Consider the following 23,901-nt stretch of genomic DNA (forward strand, 5'->3'; position numbering starts at 1 on the left):
CTGCAGGACATTTCATACAATGGTGGGGGCAGGGATGTTCCACTCAGGTACCAGGCACTGAGCAAGATGATCCCTCAACTTCTCCAGCAGAGAGAAATGTCCTTAGACACGGTTTCTTCCCCAGCCTTTTGGACTCTGTATTACCTTTGTTTAAATGTTTCTAATTATCTGAAATAACCACAAACTGTTTTGTTATTATATATTACTCTAATTTATTAAATAAGTGAAACAAAAGATTTACACTACATAGTCCAACAACATTTAAATAAAGAGCTTGAGATATAGATACTTGTGACATGTGTACTCTTTGAATAATGAATACTATTTCTAGCACATGAATAAATATGAAGAACAGGAGCCATTTTTTATATGACAGATCAGCAACATTTAGCATCAATTACACAAATCCATAAGGTTACAAAAACATTTTCTTCAACTTGGTTATAAAAACTAGAAGTTCTTTTGCCATTCGTAAGCAACATCCAAGGGGTGGGGACTAGTGATCATCCCCTGAAAATAAGGGGACCAAGCCTCCCAGTTCCTTAAGTTGTTTCGTGGTTAGACGCTTCCACAATTGCATTAATTTTCATAATTAAGAAAGAGAAGACTGAAAAAAAAAGCAGGTTAGGATCCTGTTCTATAAGGCACTTAATAAACCTATGCTACATTTTTGTCTTATACATGAGGTTTCAATTTCCTTTCACCTGGTAGAGAAACACATAATTTGAATAAATGTATAATAATGACAAATTGTCCGACATTCACTCTATATGGTTTTCAAAACAACTTGTTTCCATTTTAGAAATTTAATGTATGTTTTTAAAAATAAAATGTTTTCAACATTAAACAAAGAGGGGTTTGAGAAAAGCAATCTTTTCAACTCAAAGGTGAAAGTCTCTTTACAGAAGTCTCTCACATTAATGGAATGTCCATTAAGGAGAAAATATCTCCTATAAGATACATTCAGCGCCTGCAGACAGTTCAGGGTCCTCTGCTGCCATCTAGTGAAGCCAGGGGCATGTGGCCTTTCATCTTGGTCTAGATAGTCAATACCTACAAACCATCAGTGACCTTTTTTCTTTCCTTTTTTTTTTTTTTAATGACTTTTACTTTTGAAAATAAAATTCTGTTTCCAAAATGTTTTCTAATAAAGACGACGACAAGGTGAAAATGGCTTGGAGGAAAATTGCCTGATCCTTCAAGAAAACTCATATTCCCTCTCTTCCAAGGAGGAAGGAGTCCTGGGGCTAGACAAACTGGAAATCTCTCTGGCACATTCTGTAGAAATAGCCTGCCCTGGAGCCCAAGTTAGAATTTATTATGGTTCTTAAAGATTGAACCAGAAAGGATCCACCCCCATTTCTTAGGCTATCTTCTAGAAACAGAAAATTCTTGAGGCTCTGAGGGACACCTTTATTTTGAAAATACAGTGAAGACAAGAAGGAAGGAGAATGATTTATTACAGCACTAAAAAAAGAAAAAAGGAAAATATCATGTACCTTTTATTGGAAATGAGATAAACAGGTACACTAAAGAAACTATTTTGGGCTGGGGATATGGATTCTCCATGCATGAAATGTCTTCTTCAGCTGTCTTTGAGGTCCTGGGTTCAATCCCCAGCATCACACACACACAAAAAAAAAAGATCTAAAAAATTTCAAGCAAGTATTTTCCATCCACACTAACTAGGAAACATTTTAACAAACATGACATGAACTAAAAGTAAAAGCTAGAAATTGGAAAAAATCAACTCAGTTCACTAGCAACAGTCTGTTAAGATAAACCTTCATTTGTATGTTCTTCTTTTAACAAAGGGCTTCACTCCTTATTACTGTGAGAAGCCCATGGCAATATGATTTTCTTCGCATCCACAGACTGTTTAGAGATTATAGCTTCATCATGATGTAAACATACTTCACTTCAGGCCACATAGCAACACCTGCTCTTTTTTCTTCATTTGACCCCAACATTATTAGATATAATTATTCCCATTTTCTAGATTGGGAAGTCATAAATTTTGCCCAAAATCACAGAGCAAATTACTCACATTATCTAAAACAAGAGGCAAGCACTTGAAAACATCTCCCACCCACAGACCTGTAACCTTGGAAGCCAACACAGCACTGGTATTAATACACTGTAACAATTCCTCACAAAGGTCAAGTCTTCAATGGTTTAAAATCACTTATTATAAGTGAAAGATCCAGAAAAGATAGGAGATTATAGAGCAGTGCAATATCCCAAGGATCTATTTCCTGCACTGTCTATACCTGGGGTTAACAAGTCCAGGTCTCCATACATGAAATGTCTTCAGCTGCCAAGAAGCAAAAGCTCCCAGCACTTCAGGAACAATAACACTGTCTTGGAGGCTCCACTGCATCATTTCCATGAGCTGTTTTAAAGCAGCAGACATCTGCAGCTATAAGCTGAGAGGCAGCAGAAGCTGCTCTCCCTGAAGAAAACAGTACATGGTACCTGATTTTCTTGCAAAATTTCTTTGTATATTATCTTTGATGTTGAAGGGCACTTCAATGGTAAGGACTAGTGTTTGGATGTTACAATTTAGGCCATTAAACACGGATGAAGAGCATCCGATGCCAACAGCAGCAGTCTGAACCACCCCAGCCTTCTTCATCTGTTGCTGCCATCCCAGAATCTGTGATGAGCTGAGCAGTGAGAAGCAGAGTAAAACACAGGAAGCTCTACCATTGCAGAAGTTAGCATTTTCAGACAGATGTCTTGTGTAGCCCTCACTTGTCACAAGTCCAATTTCTTCAGCTGTTCATATGTCACAAAGAACTGTAGTGATGGGTTAAGGCTGCCAAAAAAATGTCATCTTACCAATTTCAATTAGTATAAACAGACTTACAACTCGCACACCTGCTAATAAATATGTACAGGCAGACCTGTGCCCAGGCACGATTAAACACGAGGAGCTACAGCCTTAACCATCTTCCCAAAAGCCTGCCCGGAAGGTCAGCATGGAACAGAAAGTCACTGCTAAGGACTGAGATCTGCAAATCCCCCAGTCTGGAAAGACACCCACCCTGATTATCTTCTGTCATTTTGTATGTGATTATGTGATTTTGATTAGTATTAAGGTTTTCTGGAAGAGTAAACTTCTTTGTGAAAGACAGAGACAGTTAGCAATCCCTGGGAAGCTCTCCTCTGGGTTTCTTCTAGGCAGCCTTTCTTGTGAGGAAGGAGCAGATAAAGAGAATTAAGAGAAGGGCAAAATCCAACCCTTCTGCTTCTTCATTCTGCCTTTTCACCTCTATTCATGTTTAGACATGTGATATCCCCAATAATCTCATGTGTGAGACAATGAAGAAAACTCAGAGGTGAAATGTTTAGATTATGAGGTTTGCAATCTAATTGGTGGATTGATCCACTGATACAAATTAACTAACTGGGCAGTAACTGCAGGCAGATAGGGTGTAGCTGGAGGAGACAAGTCAATAGGGGCATGCCCTTGGGGTTTATATTTTGTCCCTGGTAAGTAGAGCTCTCTCGCTGTTTCCTTATTGCCCCATCCTGAGTTGCTTGACTCTGCCATGACCTTCTGCCTCCTCTTGTGCCCAGAGTGATGGAGTAGCAATCTACGGACCAAAACCCCTGAAACTGTGAGCCCCAAATAAACTTTCTTTATACTATGTTGTTCCTGTCAGGTTTTTTGGTCATAGTGATAAGAAAGTAAAATAAAACACACTCCTTTTCTGCCTCCTACTTTGGCAAAAAGGAATGGTGTAGACCAGCTAAATAATTCCAGAGCTGATTCCTGTTATCTCCAGGTGGCCTCGGCAATAAGCATTTTTAGACCCTGTTGCCAACTGTATCCTTCTCCAGAGCAGTTAGATACAAACTCAATCCTTGTCTCTCTCTGAAATCATAAAATCTGATGAGAAATTTCACTAATCTAATTACCTTTCAATAACACCATTATTAAACTAAGACCATAGTATCTAGCAGAGACCTGAGTAGAAACTAATTCTAAAAAAGAAACTGAGTAGTTATTTCTTAGAATGAGAGGAACTCAAAAAGGGTAGGAAACCACTTTCAAATTATAATTGATAATGACAGTTTACATAAGCAATATTCTTTGGCTCTATCTTTTTTCAGATCTATTACGACATAAAAGGATACAATGATATTCCAAGGACCAAGTCTCAACCAATTTGGCCAAAACCCTTTATATAGAGCAAAAAAACCTTCATTCTTCCATGTCTGTTAAAAACAAAAGAAAAGAAAAATGGAGTTAACTTCCAACTTTCCAATTATGTCAAATGCATTAATAGTGTTTGCAGCCATCCAACACACACTCTCTCACACACACACACACACACACACACACACACACACACGATATTGATGGACCTTTGTTTTATTCATTTATTTAAATGTGGTGCTGAGGATCTAACCCAGTGCCTCACACATGCTAGGCAAGTGCTCTACCACTGAGCCACAACTCCAGTCCCTATCTAATTTCTTAAAAATTAAATCCTAGGGCTGAGGGTGTGGTTCAGGGTAAAGCACTTGCATAGCATGTGGGAGGTCCTGGGTTTGATCCCCAGCTCCACAAAAAATTAAATCCTATGTGGAAGTACTGTTATAATCTTTGCCCTGTCCCTATAAAGGCTTTTGCCTAGGCCAAATGACCCCACACAAAGGGCTGAATAAACCCTACACAAAGCAAATAGTAGAAAAATCATGCCAGAGAATGGGACCCACAAAAGTAGTCCTTAATCATTGGCTGCTGCCAAGTGAATGGAAAGACAGATGAAAACTTTCACGTAATCATAAACAGGAGGCCCAGTTATTTAAGCTGAGAATTATAGTAAGATTGATGTACTGCTTTGAGAGAGATGTCTGGACAAGGGATAGTCATTCCAGTTTGACTTCTATGTGTTAGACACATAAGAAAAAGGTTTTTTGTTTGTTTGTTTTTAGAGAGAGAGAGAATTTTTAACATTTATTTTCTAGTTTTCGGTGGACACAACATCTTTGTATGTGGTGCTGAGGATTGAACCCGGGCCGCACGCATCCCAGGCGAGCGCGCTACCGCTTGAGCCACATCCCCAGCCCCGAAGAAGGTATATTTTGGAAGGAGATACAAAAATACCTTTTTATTACTCTTCATAGCAGAGTGGAGGCATATAGAAAATGAGCTTTTCATTTCAAATATCTGTTTAGATTTTATATTTATAATAGTTTACCCCTGTGTAGCAGAAGTGAAGTGCCATATGTATATCTAAGGCCTATAGAGTATCAACCATCTTAGTTTTAATAGCTGTCAAAATTTAGTTACTTCATATATATTTGTGTGTGTGTGTGTGTGTGTGTGTGTGTGTGTAGCACACACACAAAAAAATTTTCAACCCTGCACAAACATTCAATCATTCTCACCTGTAACAAGCAATCCAGGGTACCCCTGTAGCCAGAGCATCCGCCATCTCTAATAACTCTCTGATTCATCATACGGGTTCTTACAACATCAACAGGGTTTGAGGCCAGGGCCCCCATCAGACCACAGGTGAAGCTTGAGCTATGAAGATTTAATTGGGAAAAAAAAGTCCCCAAAAGTTAGCCACCACTCAGCACACATCAATACCATCAAAGAAGGAAACAACCTCCTCCCAAAAGTGAAGAGACATGTAATGACATGAAATATATCAAATATAAGGTCCATATCTAGAAAGCTAGACAAACTTCCTTAAATACCAGCACTGATTTTATTGGCTTTTAAATTCCAGCCACAGCTAAGAGTAATCTGAGGTTCTGCAAAGTCAAAGAATCATAGAAACATGAAGGAACATACTCCAAGGATGAACTATTTCATCTATTTACCTGTAAGTGGCATCAGAGTATTCTAGCCATATTATATTCATATTATTCATGAAAATGAAAAAAACAAGCTCTCCTTACTGGAATAACTATCAGGGGTCTTAGGTTCTGCTAGACTTCCACTCTCACAAGACTACCACAGACCACATTAGGTATTATTCGATTGAACTGTGTTTAACCTAAAGCTGCCTCTGTACATGACTAACTGAAACCTACCTGCAAACAAACGTGCAAACTAATGTGACAGTCTACTAGTAACAAGTAGCCAAGTCTCAGCCAAACATTCAGACAATCATAAGCTGAAAGCTGCCAAAACGTGTCCAAATAGGGTCAATGCAGAACTGCAGTCAATCAGGCTATTTCTATACAGGCGTTCATCAATTTATGATGGAATTGTGTTCCAATAAACCCATCATTAATTGGAAATATAAATTATAAGTAAAAAATGCATTTAATATACCTAACCTGCTGAACATCATAGCTTAGCCTAGCCTACTTTAAACATGTTCAGAACACTTATATTAACCTGCACTTGGGAAAACTGTCTAATTAAAAGCCTACTCTATAATAAAGGGTTGAATATCTCATATAATTTACTGAATTCTGTACTCAAAGTGAAAAACTGAATGGTTGTATGGGAACACTTTCTTCCTATTATGAAGTTGAAAAAGACTAAATGAAACCATTTGTATGTATCCCATTTCCATTTCTCTGACTATAAATGTTGCCTGCACGCGTTGTGAATCAGAGCTCTCTGAACCACTTTTGGTCATGAGTGTGATACCTGGTTCATGAATCTTTTTTTCCTGCTCAAGAACAATGTTAAAGGTTTACTTGTCCGAGGTGTTTCTTTCAAGAGAATCAATTACTCACAGGTTTCTAAACCTCAGCACTAATCACACTTTGGATGAGGTCATTCTTTGTTATGGAGGCTGTCGGTTGGCTGCCTGGGGAAGCTCTTATCCACCAGAGGTCAGCAGTGCTCTCCCTAGTGGTCACAGTCAGATCAGTCTCCATGCTTTGCCAAAAGTCCCTGTCAGGGCAGTCACCCCTGCTACTGAAGTATTAAATAATCTATAATATGCTTATGTGACATGATAATCTGAAGCTATTAAAAATAAATTAAGTCTGAAAGAACTGACATGGAAAGATGTGTGCAATTTATTGTTAAGTTTTAAAAAGCATATACAAATAGCTGGAGGTAAAGTTCAGTGGTAGAGCACTTGCCTGGCACACTCAAGGCCCTGGGTTTGATCCCAGTAATGAAGTACATGTAACATACTTTTGTAGACATTTATATGCACATTTATACAACACAGATACATATGAAACTGTTAACAATAGCTTCCTATGTATAGGGATAAGAATTTATACTCTGTCCTATTTGACTTCTGTGCTACATATTTTCAAATGTGAAAATATATTACTTTTATAATAAACTTTCTCTAAAGTGTCTATAAATTTATATTAAATTATCACCCTAAATTGCATACCTAATATATTTTTTTTTTTTCTGTCCTATTGTCTACTATCCCCCCTCCCCTCCCCTCCCCTCCCACCTAATATATTAATTAAAAAAAAAAACATAAACATACAGGAAGTGGGTACACACAGTATCTCCCATCAGGCCTGAGAGAATCAGATGCTTCTTGGTGATGTCATAGACTGGCAGCTCCACACCAACAACAATAGCAGCCCTTTGAGCCGTAAGGGACACACCCTGTGTAAAATAATAATAAGATGATTTGGATAGCCCTCCATAGAATGCAAACGTGCAAAGTTCTATTCCACAAACTATAACCACTTTTCATGTGTTCCTCCTGTGGACCGACAGACTGAAAAGGCCACAGAGAAAGCACTTCAAAGCTCTAAGGTCTAATTCTGACTCTGGTACCATCTGCACAATTTTGGGCCAGACCTTGGCCAGGACAAGTCACCTCTCAGAGCCTGAAGTCTCCTTGTCATACTGAGAGATCATACTATGTGATATTTAGGGTCTCTTCTATGAACAGACAAGTCATTAGAATTCCAGCAAATAGCACTCCACAGCAGCACTTGCCTAATACCCAGACTTCACTTCAGGGCCTTGAAACTATGTTGCGCCAGTAGAACTCAAACCAAGATACCTTCTCTATAAGGATTTAAACAACAAAAAGAAAACAAATGCTCAACTTTCACAAAACTTATTAAACATGAATTATTCAAAAGGCATTTTAAAATCATGATATATTCTTTACATTTCCATTTTACAGATAAGGAAATAAGGAAGATCATATCTTTGAGGGCAGAAGACACCACTCTTCTGTTATTCCTTTATGCCACTTGGGTTAAAATAAAATGATGGAAATAGGACAAATTTTAAAAAGGAAAAATGGTAAGAACTAAGTCAGCTGGATCTGTTCTTTAAGCTTACCTTCCACAGTCCTCTCGTCCCTTCCTGCTGGTAAATGTTAATGAAGTTGCCTATCATTCCACCTTGAATATTACTGTTTTGTGCTTGCATTCGTATCTAGAGATGATTTTAAAGACCAATAAGTGAAGGAAAATTGCACATTCTCCCCACCACCACCCTTGTATGCCTCTGAAAATCATTCAATTTCATGCTTGATAACCTTAGAAAAAACTGTAATATAAATTATTACTGTAATGCTGCTTAAAAGTTCTCAGTAGACTAAAAACATACAATGATTGGTTCTTGGGAACTCTGGAATCTCCAAAAGGCACCAAGGAGAGTCCAGGAGTTCCTACATACAGCACTTCATTAAGTCTCAATAAATTAAGTTTTTAAAAGTCTTTGGGAAGGACAGAAAATAGCATATTTCCCTGTAGTGACTAAGCAGGAAAGAAAGTGATGGCAATTCTAATATAATTAATAAGAGTTATCCAGTACAATTCGCTGCATGAAGCACAGGCAAGCATGGGTCTTAAAATGCTCCAAGTCACTACTATTTCCAACCCGCTGAACGAAAAGGTATGCAGGCAAGCTGGCCACATGACGACCACATGATACTGTTAGACTCTGTTACACTTGAACTTACTAGTGAACTTCAAAAGGCCATGTGATCCACATGACCAAGATTCCACCAAAATATCATGTTTGATGTAGCTCTTTGCCTTCTTTAAAATGAAAAAGATTTCAACTAAAAAAGTGGTTATTCATATTTGTTTAGGGAGCAAACACATTACCACCAGCTTCTAAAAGAAATGGTTAACTGCCACACTAACATGGCAAAATAAACCAAAATACAGGAACTGCCTTTCTCCTAAGCCCTGGGGTATGTTTAAAAAATAGATATCCTGCTCTAGCTCTCTTACCTCAAATAGAAGGTAAAAGAGCCTTGTATTTTTTCTTCACACATGCTGTACCTTCACTATAGCACATGTACCTAACATGTGGTATGCTCAACAAGCTGCATATAGCTTTGATGCTTCTTAGAATCTTAGATTGAAGTCTCTGAGAGCAGGAACCTTTTCTTAGTCATTTGAGATGCTAAGCATGTAGTTTTTGTTAAACAGAATACTTAATTAAATGTGGGGATAGGAGAAAGAATAACTCAAGGGGGTTCAGAAAATAATGCATGCCTGCACCTGTTATTTTAAAATTTTTTTTTAATATTTATTTTTTAGTTATAGGTGGACACAATCTCTTTATTTTATGTGGTGCCGAGGATCGAACCCAGTGCCTCATGCATGCTAGGTGAACGCTCTACCTCTGAGCCACAACCCCAGTCCCCCTTTTTAAAAATATTTTTTAGTTGTAGATGGACACAATATCTTTATTTATTTATTTATTTTTATGTGGTGCTGAGGATCGAACCCAGTGCCTCACACATGCGAGGTAAGCGCTCCATCACTGAGCTATAGCTCCAGAACCCCTGGTTTTTATTTAATTACTTATGCCCTTGCTTATTCCAAAAAGGATTTAAGGGTGCTTGTGGGAGACCAACCTCGCAAGTGACTGAGTTAACTCCCCTGCTGGGGATAAGGCATCAGGCACCCATGCTGCTAAACTGCCCCGCTCTTCTAGGGTTCTAGTGACTGTGTCTTCCTATAGCCTCATGGGTGGAGCCATGCTCACCTGTTCCTTTGTAATATAACTCCTCCCCTGTTTAGGTTAGAATGTTCCTTGGAAGTGCCTTGTGTGTGTCTCCTTCTCTTACTGTGCCCTTGGATATGGCCTAACCAGATGTCAGTCAACCTGCTGACAGTGGACAACATGAAGATAGACTCAGCCCCCTGAAACCTGACCCCTTGCCTCATTTGAATAGCTTCTCCTCAATAAAAGGGGTCAGCGTGCGTGCGTGTGCGTGTGTGTGTGTGTGTGTGTGTGTGTTCTCTCTCTCTCTTCCTGCAGACCCTTAAGGTCAGAGGAGCCGTCATAGCCCCCAAAGAAAAAGGTATTTGTGTCTCTTGTGTAGTTATTTTGCGCAGCCCAGTTAGCCCAGTTCAACTGGAGTGACCCCTGAGACTTTTAGTCACGAGAACAGTTGTTACGGTTTAGATATGAGGTGTTCCCCAAAAGTTCATGTGTGAGACAATGAAAGAAAGTTCATAGGTAAAATAACTGGGTTATGAAAGTCTTGGCCTAATCAGTGCATTAATCCAAGTGATGGTAACTGTAGATAGGAAGAGTGTGGCTAGAAGAGGAGGGACACTCGGGGGGAGGGGGAGCTAATGCCTTTGAGGCTTATATTTTGTTCCCGATAAGCTTTTTCTGTTTCCTGTTGCCATGTCCTGAACTGCTTTCTTCTGCCATACTCTTCTGCTATGATTTTTTGCCTCAGTTTGAGCCCAGAGCTACAGAGTCAGCTGTCTACTGATTGAGACCTCTGAAATTGTGAATCCCAAATTAACTTTCTATGTTGTTCTTGTTAGGTATTTGGGTCACATTGACAAAAAAAAAAAAAAAAAAACTGCCTAAAATACTAGTATTCTCACTAAGGTCATCTTAATATGTTACATCTAATTACAATAAGTAAATATCTTTGTATTTCTTAAAACAAATTAAAAGGTAAGAAAATGCATTTAGAAATAGTTATTAATAAGGAGCTTGTATTTGTAACCCCCCCCTTTTTTTTTTTTTTTTTTTGTACTGGGGATTGAACCCAGGGATGCTCTACCACTGAGTTAAGTCCCATGCCCTTTTTATTTTTTTATTTTGAGATAGGGTCTCATTTAGTTGCTGAGGCTGGCCTGGAACTTGTGATCCTCCTGTCTCACTCTCCCCAGTCGCTGGGATTACAGGCCTGTGCCACCACACCAGGTTAGCCTATCTATTGTTAATAAACCAATAAGACAAGGAAGATTTTTCTATGAAAAAAGAAATCAAATACATCTATTCAAGCTTAAAATTTTTTTTCTTGCTCAGTCACCAAGATCCTTGTTTCCAAAATGAGCTCTATTTTTGAGCACATCTCTATCAGTGAAAAATGCACTTAGTGGATATTTAGTCTTTATAACCTTTACAGTATAAATGGATTTGCACATACACAGAATTTTATATTGACAGATTTTCATTATCTAAAATCTGTTGTTCTCAGTAAGAAAATACAGAATGTTCCTCTCAGATGTAACTAGCACTGCTTACTTTCAAAACATCCGTTGGATTAGCAATAGCTGAGGATATGACACCAGAGAGAATTCCACATATGACATTGATCAGTAGGGTTTCATCTGTAAACAAAGACATAGTATTTGACTTTCCATATATACAGAATTCTTCCTTTCCATAAACCAAATAAGTGACTTATTCACCTTAAGATAAATTTATCCTTTATGAATCAACTCATTTTCAAAGGAATTCTGCTAGCTAACTCTTAGTATCTGAAAAATAAGTTTGAATGAGCATGCAAAGTGAGTTACCATCTACCAATTCAATTTTGTGTGTAAAGTCAGACCATCATAATTAAGATGAGCTATATCTGTTAGGAAAAAAAAAAAAAAGACACATTCCTATGAGGTTACATGGAGCTTTGTTTGACACAGACAGTTTTAAAAGCACATCATGTGTATTTAGTTTGAAATATGCCAAAGTATTTTCAAAGCATTTCACCACTCTCATACAAGTGACTGGTGCTCATCCCATTGGGGAGAAAAAGAGAGAGAAAAGAGAGAATTCTGTGGATTAAAACAAAGTCATGGAACCAATTAGACATGGAGTATTAGAACTCAAGAGCTTTTAATGCTAGGAACTGTATTCAATGGTGTCCTGAAAAGTGGGTGATAATCATATGATTTTTAAAAATTTTAAGCTAGATTAAATGGTAACACCATACCGTAGTCTAGGCATTTTGGAAATGAGGACAACTAATTAAACCATCTCGTTTACAGAGATGGTTCCTTGTAAGTATTGCTCCTCTCAATTCAGCTGGTGTCTGACTTGACATAGCACAATTCTTTTAGACTTTACACTCAGACTTCTCTTTAGTCATAGTAAAGTCAAAAAGAAAAATTCTTTCCAAAACCATGTGAATAAAAAGATCAAAAACCTCATCTGCTGGAGGACCCCCAGGTGAAAAATAGATTCCCCACTCACCTTCTGGGCGTTCAACAAACAATCTCTTCAAGCTCTGGTAAGTGCCTATCTTGATGGTGCCATAGGAAGCCTGGCGTAGCATGGCGGGGGCAATCCTGCCAAACCAACAGGCAAGGGGTCACTTGATATCCTCAGGGAGAACCATGCAGAGACACACTCAAACTACACCAAAATGGACTTCTTAAAAGTCAAGATCCAACAAAAATACAAGTTGGTTCAGTAAAATTTGTGCCAATTACCAGTAAATTCATCAAGTGGAAGCTTGGACCCTCATATTTAACCTCAATGAAAATGTAAGTGGAGATCATTTGCCCATTTGTATGAAAATGCAAGGGCTTTCCTTTTTCTTCATTTAAACTATCCAAGTAAATTCTGTTTCATGCAAGAACTGACTGAGTAGGACCTTGGCTCATTCACCCTCTCACCCAGCACCTACAGAACACGGTTCATTAAATACTGAACAGTGTTTAAATAGTGAAAATTAGTTCAATGCAACTCAGCCATACTATATCATTTTCATGGTGGCAAAAAAACTAGATAATTCAGAATAGCTAAGGAAAAGGACTGTTCTTTCAAAGTGTGAAAAAGAATACCAACAGGCTATTGAATACAGGAAAAGCACAATTTCACCAAAACATATACTACATAAAATATTTAGAAAACAACATTGAAATTAAAACTGAAAAGTCTACCATGCTAATTGATCTTCAAATATACCTTGAATCTTTACTTTTTCTTGATGAACGCTTAGTCTTAGGTCTATCTGTTTGAAATGGTCAACAGTGAAAAATAAACACACAAAAATTCACTCACCCTGAATACAGAGCCTTCAGCCCTTCTTCTCTGCCTATTCTCACCAAAGCATGCAACATTCCTCGATACCTAATTTCTTTAAAGTTGGCGTCATTTGTCTGGCCTTGAATCTGAAGCCGTGTCTTGGTTAAATCAATGGGGAATGTGCCTTGAAATGTTAAAGAAAGAAATAGTTCACTTAATAAAAAGAAATTCCACTAAATAAAGTATCCATGGTGATATACTACTAAGGAAGCATTCAGACTATAATATGAAGTCAGAAACATTAAGAAATGGGAGATATTGTGTAATCTTCTATTTAAAAAAAAAATAAGAAACCAAAAGATTAGCATAACTTAAAAATACACAAATGGGGCTGGGGTTGTGGCTCAGTGGCAGAGCACTTGCCTTGCACGTATGAGGCTCTGGGTTCAATCCTCAGCACCACATAAAAAAATAAACAAATAAATAAAATAAAGTTATTGTGTCCATTTTACAATTAAAAAAGAAAACAATTACACAAAAAATACATTTTTCTTTCTTTACATTTTTATTCACACCTCATCTTACTCTACAAAGGGTCTGAGGAGATTGCATTGCTATAGAAAGTAAATAGAATTACTATTACAAACAAGAAATGCACTTAAAAATCAAAGTGACTATTCTGTATGTATGTAAAAAAACTAAAATTGGGTACAATGTGACTGAAAAGAGGTTCAAAAAAAGTTCATTTTCTAAAGGAATCTTTACTTAGGAAGCAGTGTTTTATAATCTAAAATTAAATCTCATAACACAGGTAAAGATGTTTCACATAGTATCTAACAGCTAATCCAAACATATAAAACCCATTCTTCAAACAGTAACTTTGACTCACTGAATCAAGATTAATTAATTCAGTATAATGAAACATTCACTGAAATTCATCAATTAATTCATTGAAAGCCCCCCAGCAAAGAGACCCAGGAAACTGGGTTGGGGGTTAACATGTCTTCTATGGCAACTGAGTAAATGAAGCGTCCAGCCCAGCACTAGTCACAAAAAAGGCCTCAATCCATGTGCTGAATGACTGATTCCAGAGGAAAAAACCAACAGAATCAGATGTGGAACCCACATGATGAAGTCACTGATTGATAGGATACAGACAATACACAACTAGGAAGTGACTGAATGAAGTCCATCTAATAAATCAATCTCCTCAGGATCAGGGAAGACCCTTGAACTTCCCTCTTTACTGCCAAATGGGTTATCTGTGAAAAAGTAGGGGAAAGGGCGAGGAAAACAGAAACAAACGCAATCCAAACAGGATTCGTAAAACTTCTGTCTGGCTGGCAGGCTCCAACTTTGTCCCCACTGAACTCTGAACCCTAAACTGCTAATAAATAGCCAAAATGACTTATCTGTCTTTAAAATTAATTAAAAGGAGGCGTTTTTAAATTCTGGGATTAATGTTTCCTAAATTCACGTTCTGCCCTTGTGTTGCTCAAACAACAAATGGCAATTAAAATTCCATCCCAACAAAGTAGGCAAGGTGACTTGGGGACCTGCGCTCCTTACCACATTCAGCTGTGATGGAGGCTAGACCTCCGTAGACAAATGGCTTCCAGTTAAGGGCTGACATTCTCGCTGTCCCTTCTCCCTTGACTTACACAAACTGGGTTTTTCCTGGGCACAAAAGAAAGAGGATGCAATGTTGTAACTTCTCACACAGACAACTTCTTTTCTTTCCTGGGTTTTATTTGGAACTATCAGGGCTATTACCGGCCCCCCCCCCCAACAATCCCAGGGCGAGCCTCACCTTAATAAAGCAAAGCACCCCTGTGCCCTAAGCCCCAAATCAGCAATTTCTAATCTCATTTCATCAGTCGTCTTAATTTTTTTTTTGGTGGGGGGGATCGAACCCAGGGGCTACCAACTTAGCTATATGCCCAACCCAAGTGGCCTTAATTTTTACTCCAGCCTCAAGAAGTCATCTGCCAGGCTAATATCTCAATGTGTGCTTATGAATCCAGTGCAGGGCAGGGGAGGCTGTTTTCTGAGTAGTCTATTTTATCTTCATGCAATAAATATTTGCTATTCACCTGCCACTCTCTTAGCCTGTCCCTAAAGGGAGGCATCATATTCTTCAGGTGCCCTGGAGTAAAAAGTGTTGCAAACCTGTGTCATATGGTAAAATGATAATTACTTAAAAGTCACCACTATCTACTTCTTTTTTTAAAAGAAAATTATATATATATTTTTTTGGTTGATGATGGACATTTATTTTATTCATTTATTTGTATGTGGTGCTGAGAATTGAACCCAATGCCTCACACATGCTAGGCAAGTGCTCTACCATTGAGCCACAACCCCAGCCCACCACCACCTACTTCAAATGTACTGCCAACTCAGTTCTCTTGGCCACATGATGTTACTAGCTGGGAGGCAGCTTGGCATGAAGGAAAGAAGCAGACCTGGGTCAGGGCCACATTCCTATTTGTAGGGAAGTTCCTGTTAACCTCTCAGTCTAGGTTTTTTCTTTAGCAACCACCACCATCACAATAGCCAAAACAACAATTAAGAGTAGAGCATATACATTTATTCACCAAGATGAATCATATGCCAGCTATAGGCTAACTGTTGGGATTAAATATTATATATATGTGAAAGACACTCAATAACTTTCTTCCCTTTATATGTCTCCACTCAATGTGGTATACACTCACACGCCACAGCCCAGCTCCTGCACATCTGTGGTATGTACAACAGTTGTTGTGTGATCTGCGTTGGAAACAAAGGCCTTGTGCCCATTAACAGGAAACACAAGTTAATACATAGGAGTGTATATACTATCAACTATAACTTTTATCAGTTTAAAGTAAAATTTCTAATTTATTACAGTCATTACTGGTGGTAATATGTCCAAAGTTTTTATTTTGCATGTGTTTAGGAATTTCCCAAGTCCATATGTCCCAGAAGCCTACCCCAAGTCACTACAATCTAGAATGTTAGCTCTCAGCAGAGCCATGATCAGGGTCACACACCTGATTTACAAAGAGGACCATATGTAAATCTAATAATAGTAATTCCTCATTTAGGAATATTAAAAAAATCATAGTTACAAATGAGTAAGGTAGAAGGCTCCTAAGCATAGAACCTGAAGGTCATCATGCTTTTATGTATTTTCATGTTAAAGAGCGAGCTCTGCCCCACCAAATTCCTCTAATCTCTCTATTATCCTTGAAAACACTTAATACCTGCACTTAACTAATTCTTAGCTTCACTAATATAATAATTAACATTATAAGCTATAACTATAATAATGATTATTAACATAACTAATATAATGATTAACATTATAAGTTATATACTCTAAGAACACATTAATAATAAATCTAATGATTCATTTTTTATCTTCAACTCATTTTTGGGTTTTGCTAATTGCCAAGTTAAAAAGCAAAACATGGATTACATAACACTGGCATGTGAAATACCATAACTAACAAAATGTCTTATGTAAATGATTTCAGTGAATCACCCCAAAGAGCTTGGGGTAGGAAAACAAATATATCATTCTCACACATAGGCTATAAAACCCAGTTGGACCAAGTTGCTCTCAGCCTAATCCACACAGCAGGTGGGGGCGGAACTGGCCTGACAACCCAGTGTCCAGACTCCAGATGCAGCATTCTTTCGGCTACAGCCTGAGGCTCTACAGTCACAAAGGAGTGAGAACATTAAAAATAAAGAACCCATAAGAAGGTTGTGATGGGTAAAGATATTCTCTTAATTTTAATGAGGGCAGAAATATCTGCTAAGCAGAATACATCGTATAAACAGGATATATCTTATAAACAATAAAATGTGCTTCATTTCGGAGAAAAAAATCAAAATACTCAGAAGATAATCATTCTAAAAAGAAATAATTTTTTTTTCAACAAACAGAATACGAAGATGGTATTCATGTGATTTTTTCAGCAAGTTTTTTACTGAGATGAAATTCATATAACATGAACAAACCTCTTTGAGGTGAACTCACACTGAGTGGCACTTCAGGATTGTGCAACTACCACTCTATCTAGTCCCAAAATGTTTTCATCATCTCACCAGGAAACCATTAAGCAGTTGCTCCCCTTCCCCTCTACTCCTACCCTCCTAAAAGATTTGTATTTCAGGGGCTGAGACACCTATACATATCAAGCACCTCTGTGGAACATGGGATTCCTTGGTAGTTCTGAACCTGCCTGAAGAGTTTCTTAATAGGACAGCCACCTAGGCCTCACCTACTGAACCAGGATCACAGGAACACAGCCCAAGGATCTGTGTTGCTACTGAAAAATCAGCAAACTAAATAAATGGTGGCCAATTATACCATGGAACATGGTGATCATTTAAATTCCTGTTTTAAGGAATTAATTTTTCAATGAAGACATTATAGCTGATTGTCATTTTCACTCACCTTGTTTACAAATGAGTTTTTTCCCACATGAATACACGCACACACACACACTACAGCCTCCAAAAATTTATGGGAAGTGAGATTATAACTGATCTTTAACTTTAAAAAATTTACCATATAACTTCATACCATCTCACTAATTAATTTCTAATTTCTGCCACTACTTTTTTTTTTAAAAGAGAGAAAGAGAGAAAGAGAATTTTTTAATATTTATTTTTTAGTTTTTTTTCAGTGGACACATCTTTTATTTTACTTTATTTATTTATATGTGGTGCTGAGGATCGAACCCAGTGCTTCATTCGTGCTAGGCAACCGCTCTACCACTGAGCTATAGCCCAGCCCCTCCTCTGTCAGTTTTGATATTAAGTTTTTAGTTAGATTATAACCCAAAGGGTCTGGGTTAATACTCATGCAAATACTCAACTAAAGTCATTGTGCAATTGTCTCTTTGCCATTTTGAATCACTAGGAATGGATCACATCTCATTAGTTTTCAGAAGTACTGCCAAAATAAAACATCTTCCAAAATGGGTGTACGCTCCTGTGTCAGCATCCCTGGTTAAATTATAAGAAAGTTCTTTCTATTCAATTACATTGTGTTTCAAAGCTATCTAGTAAGAGGTTAAAAACAACTTTGTGGCTCTTTTTTTTTTCCTAAGGAAAAGAAAATTAAATCCTTAAGATTAAATCACTAAGCAGTTAAGACCATTGGGACTCCCAAGTTAATGTTTTCTGAAAAGAAAGAATAATTTGGCTTAAGAACCAGAAAGCCTCACGAGATAGACAAACATCCAAACAAAATAGGTCCCCATTAAGGTTAGAATTAGTCACCTGTGTCTGATAACCTGTACTGGCCATAGCAGTTACCTTGAGCTGGATCTCTGTTCAGTAAACTAATTCATTTCTTTGTTTATGAGCACTCTTTGGAGATCCTTAACTTCCAATAAGTTTAAAAAAAATTCCAATGTCAAGCATTGCTACACATTGTTCACACAAAGGATTTAACTGAATCCTCACAACCCCAAGAAACAGGTATCATTATCCACATTTCACAACTGAAGCAACACAATCTCTGAAAAGAAAAGTAACTTTCCTCACTCAGGAATACAGGGTATTCAAACTATATGTGCCTCTGAAGATAGTGTGATCTTTCTGCCATGTACTACTTTGCAGCAAAACACTAACTTCCAAAGGCTGTTTTAAAATACTGGGGTCTGAGGGTATGGCTAAGCCATAAAGCACTTGCCTAGTATGTACAAAACCCAGGATCCAATCCCCAGCACTCCCCAACACACACACACACACACACACACACACAGCCTCAAGGCTGTGTGTGTGTGTGTGTGTGTTATGTGTTTATATACATCTTGGTGGGAGGGGAGGGAATTCTACACATTCAGAATAAATGCAGGATTTTTCTGCATGGAAGATAGAAAACCTCTGATTTTTAAAAAAGTGTTTGCTGAATGGAAATGGCCATACAAATTTAATTCCAAAGATTCTTCCTACACTTAAGATACATGCTAAGTTATCCATCCTCTCTGATGATATTTTCTCTTACATGACTACTTAATATTTATTTTCCCCTGACCTTATTCGTATAGGTGTAAGGAGTGGTAATTAAATATAGCTGTACTTCTGAAATGCTTTTCAAGTTTCTCTAATTAATTCTTGATAAATCCTTTCAATTTCACTTGTGTTTCCTTTTCCGTCTGTAGTTTTAAGCTGTAATCAGTTTCTAAACTTTTGGGCTCTCAAAGATCTTTGTTCCCTGCTGGACTGCCTTTTCATGAACTTTTCCCTTTTCCTATTCTTTTTAAAAGTGCAAAACGAAAAATAAGCTCAACACAGTTTACCAAACGTGGAGTTAAAAGGAATCTTGGAAATTCCATCTCATTTCCCATGAATTAACTAAACCCAAGGTCACAAAGATTGGCAGTAGCAAAGCCAGGACTAAAATTCATGCCTGTCAACTTTCTTACTGCATAAATAGAGATGAATGTAGAATCCAAGAACAGTTTCAACACTGTTTTGCTCTTCTTGGGCAGAACAATACTACTGATCATTGCGATTGCTTTATATAAAATTACACCTGGAAACACTTTAAAACCCAGAGCTACCTGAACTTTCTGATCAAATTCATTCGACCGGTTTTTGCAAGTATGAACCAACCTGGCTGATTCCACCAGCAAGTCAAAGAGTAGAGTGTTCTTTCTCAGCCCACGAAGCCGGCCGGCCGGGCTGGGGCTCTACAGTCTGAAGGAGCCCACGAGGGGAAGAGACGCACCGGCAGGAGGAGCTAACTGCTCCACCAATGGCGCAAACGCTGAAATACCAGAATTGGTTTCACGCTTGCATCCCAATGACTGGAGAACAGGAATCACTCCACACCAACAACCCAACCCTCCCGATCCACGGCAGCAGTAGCCGGGCAGCGGATCCTGCCCCCGAAACCTCGCGCACCACGGAGCCCAATCCTGCCTGCGAACCCTAGAACACCCGCAGACCCGAGCACGCCCAGCTGCGTCAGCTCTCAGGAGATCAGGGCCCCAGGATACCTCCAGTCCTCGGGTCCTGGGCACCACGCTGTAAAGAGGACGTGAGCGAAGGGAAACGGCCCAAGAACTTAACCAGAGGACCACGGCCTCCCACCACCTCCAACGCAGGCTCGCACGCGGCCTGATAGGGCGGTGCCGCTGAAGGTGGAGAGCAGAGCGCTGGGGCTGGTCTAGGAGCCAGCGCAAGCCCCGCCCCGGCCCCGCCCCTGCCTCTGGCTCCCATTGGTCGCTGCCGGCACCAGCCCCGCCCAGGACGCAGGCTGCCCGCGAGCTGGGTGTGGAGGGGCGGGTCCGGGGCCGGGGCCGGGGACCGTCTTGCACCCCTATCTCCCTCTCCCCGCTCTGCGGCAAGCTGCCCCAGAAGCGAGGACAGCTCTCATTCACCTTCACACCTCGATTTCGCAGGGAAAGAGAAATCGGGAAGCCGCTAGATCCGCGGAAAGGAAGCCTTCTCAGGGGTAGTTTCCGGTCTGCGGGAACCTCCACCGTAGGAAGGAAGTAAATTTGCATTTATTTTTATACCCCAGCTTTTTAGTTTAAAAATCTACGAACCGACCGAAAAATGGAAAGAACCGTACTATGAAAAGAATGCGCTTTACCCAGAGTCATTAGAATGCTAACATTTTTCAACATTTGCGTTCTCACTATATATTTTCCCACTGAACCAGTGGAAAGTTGACATCATGTAACAAGACATTAAATATATTTCCAATCATATCAAATGTACCATTCATGTTTAAATTTCCTCTCCTGTCCCAAAATTTCTCTCTCTCTCTCTGTCTCTCTCTCTCTCTCTCTCTCTCTCTCTCTCTCTCTCTCTCACACACACACACACACACACACACACACACACACACAGTTCAGGATCTACGGAGATTGATGCAGTTGATTTCACATCCCTAAACTCAGTCTGGAACAATACTCTCACTTTTTTTATTATTCTTTATAGCTTTCACATATTTGAAGTCCAGGTCAATTGCCTTGCAGACTGCATCACTTCTGGATTTATGGAATTGTTTCCTCATGATTAAATTCAGGTTAAATATTTTAGTGAGAAAAGTAGGAGTGATGGTGTGCACTTCCCACTGCTTCACTTCAGGAGGCCCACAGTGTTCCTCTGACATCATTATTCACCATGTCAAGTCCAACCCCTTTGCTCAAGGTTGCTTCTATCTGTCAACAAAGCTATCTGCTGCATTTGTATTAATATCTGAAGGGATAGGCTGAACCCCAGTGAATATTTGTCCCCATTTTCTGACTCCAAATGCAGCATTCCAAATGCAGCCTGAGGCTCTACACTGTCATAAAGGAATGAGAACATTTTGAAAATTAAAAAAAAAAAACCATAAAGAGATTGTGATGATTAAAGAGATTATATTATTTTTAATTAAGGAGCATAATCTAAAAGGTACTGCTGATAGGATGTGTCTTCTAAACAATAAAAATGTGCTTAATTTCAGACAGAACCTTAAAATTTTCGGAAGTTGAAGTCATTCTAGAGAACAATAATTTATTCCAACAAATAATATACAAAGATAGCATGCATGTGATTTTTTCCAACTTTTTTATAAAAGTGAAATTCATATAACATAAACCTCTTTGAAGTGAAACACTGAGTGGCATTAGGGCATTCACAATGTTGTACAACTAAATGACTTCAGTATACACCTATGAACACATTATATCCATTGTAATATGGTGGCTTTCCAACTCTTACCATTTTTTCTACATTTTTAGCTGACATTCCAATCTTAAAAAAATGAAAGAGGAGTTCTCCCTTTCCCCCTCCTCTCTCTTTTCTCCCTTTCCCATCCTCTTCCCCTTTCACACTTTCCTTCTTCTTCTTTGTTTTTGAGAAATGGTGTGGACTCCTGGATTCTTTTTATGTTCAGTCCTTACAATCAAATGCTATTATTATTTGTTGGTGCTCAAATTGCTCACATTTGACCAGTAGAAGCCCCCTGACCTGGTTCCTATGTCCTTTCAAATGTCTGAAAATCTTTGAGCTCTTCCTTGCTTTCTAGCAAGAGATCTACCAGTTCTCCTTAAATTTCCTTGTATTGTGCACTTTTAGTGTTATATTTATAATTTTAGGGTTTTGTGAGCCCTAAAGTTCTTTTTATACTTCACTACAATGAACAGTACAAGCCTTTGCCCAGATACATATATATGTGTGCATATATAGGTCTATAATTTTTTTTTTTTTTTTTGAGATTGGGTCTCATTATGTTGCCTAGGCTGGCCTTAACTTCTGGGCTCAAGTAATCCTCCTGCCTCAGCCTGCCAAGAAGCTGAGGCTATAGGTACACACGACTACCACTGGCTTCCCAGATCCCAGATCCCAGGTGTGTGTGTGTGTGTGTGTGTGTGTGTGTTTAAAATATCATGTAACAAGACATTAAATATTAAATATATGTATATATACATTTTAATTTTTTTAGTTATACATGGACACAATATCTTTATTTTGTTTATTTTTATGTGGTGCTGAGGATTGAATCCAGTGCCTCACATGTGCAAGGCAAGCGCTCTGCCACTGAGCCACAACCCCAGTCCCTCAGGTATGTCTCCACCCCCTCTCTACTTCCTCCTTTCCATGTTTGTATCTTCCATCTCCTCCAGTAAAAATCCTGGTTCCCATCAGCATCAACAAATTTACTCATTTGTTCTACAATTTACATAAAACTTACTCACCAGTACCACCAGCAGCAACAAATCTTCTAGGTTTAAGATTTCTTTGCTGTTCATTTTTGTCTTTATAATATATCATTTTAAATCATTCAGTTAGTTATTATATTCTGAAATTGCTTGAATTATTACATGCTTTTTAATATGGCTATATTATCAACTTATGTTTTCATTTTTATTTGTGTCAATTTTAGAATTTTGTTTTTTTCATCTTCTTAATTTTATTTTTTAAAAGTATAAAACACTCATATAGATTAAAACAAAATCTTATAAAGTTATACTCTGAGAACTCTTACTCCTATTCCCATTCTCTGAACTCCCTTCTTATTCACCCCTATCAGAAACCATCCACAATCAGTAACCATCAGTTATGGTTTGAATATGAGGTGCCCCCCAAAATCTCACATGTGAGACAATGTAGAAATGTTCAAAGATGAGATGAGTAGATTATGAGAGCTGTAACCTCATCACCGGAGTCCACCCATTTGATAGATCAATAATTTGAAAGAGCTATTGTGCCAGGTGGTAACTCTAGGCAAGTAGGGTGTGGCTGGAGGAAGTAGATTATCTAGAGGCATGCCCTTGGGGATTATATTTTGTCCCTGGTGTGTGTGTCTGTCCCCACACCCTCTCTTTCTGCCTCCTGGATGAGCGGAGCAGTGGTCCTCCACAAGCCTCGTACCATGATGTTCTGCCTTACATTGGGCCCAGAGCAATGAAACTGCCCGATCATAAACTGAACCTCTGAGACAGTGAGCCCAAAATAAACTTGTCCTCCTCTAAGTTGTTCTTGTCAGGCATTTTGGTCACAGTGATGTAAAACTGACCAACATACCATCTCCTATCAGTTACCAACCACCATTAGTTTATAGATTGTCTCCCCAAAATTGAGAGGAGAGAGAAAAAAAATGTGTGTTGTGTGTGTGTGTGTGTGTGTGTGTGTGTGTGTGTGTGTGAGAGAGAGAGAGAGAGAGAGAGAAAGAGAGAGAGAGAGAGAGAGAGAACCCAAGTAGGAGGGAGGAGGGCGATTGCTATATAACAAATCACTCCAAA

At 38.7% G+C, this 23,901-nt stretch overlaps 1 protein-coding gene across 3 annotated transcripts; it reads right to left on the bottom strand.

Moving 5' to 3' along the window:
- Positions 1-212: 212 nt before the first annotated feature.
- Slc25a30 (solute carrier family 25 member 30) lies at positions 213-20,293 on the bottom strand. Of its 3 annotated transcripts, XM_026411957.2 has the most exons (11): positions 20,161-20,293; positions 19,775-19,928; positions 14,723-14,830; positions 13,190-13,337; positions 12,377-12,471; positions 11,429-11,514; positions 8,255-8,350; positions 7,437-7,561; positions 5,404-5,542; positions 4,144-4,224; positions 213-2,799 (listed from the first exon to the last, which is right to left on the bottom strand). In XM_026411957.2, exons 3-11 carry the CDS (start codon positions 14,784-14,786, stop codon positions 2,758-2,760), a joined length of 876 nt encoding a protein of 291 aa, XP_026267742.2. In that variant the 5' UTR covers positions 14,787-14,830; positions 19,775-19,928; positions 20,161-20,293; the 3' UTR covers positions 213-2,757. The 3 variants fall into 3 exon arrangements, with proteins under 3 accessions (XP_026267742.2, XP_026267741.2, XP_026267743.2); XM_026411956.2 differs by lacking the exon at positions 19,775-19,928; XM_026411958.2 differs by lacking the exons at positions 19,775-19,928; positions 20,161-20,293 and adding an exon at positions 13,577-13,605 and having other exon boundaries at positions 14,723-14,807.
- Between the last annotated feature and the right edge of the window lie 3,608 nt (positions 20,294-23,901).

This window comes from Urocitellus parryii, chromosome 2 (genome assembly GCF_045843805.1).
Source record: "Urocitellus parryii isolate mUroPar1 chromosome 2, mUroPar1.hap1, whole genome shotgun sequence".
Lineage (NCBI taxonomy): Eukaryota > Metazoa > Chordata > Mammalia > Rodentia > Sciuridae > Urocitellus > Urocitellus parryii.

Bases quoted from the DNA above. Each gene is read 5' to 3' on its own strand.
- Slc25a30 (XM_026411956.2), bottom strand. From the start codon at position 14,786: ATGTCAGCCCTTAACTGGAAGCCATTTGTCTACGGAGGTCTAGCCTCC. The intron at 13,338-14,722 runs GTAAGGAGCGCA...TAACATTTCAAG, and splicing joins CTCCATCACAGCTGAATGTG to GCACATTCCCCATTGATTTA. The intron at 7,562-8,254 runs GTAAGCTTAAAG...TATTTTACACAG, and splicing joins GGACGAGAGGACTGTGGAAG to GGTGTGTCCCTTACGGCTCA.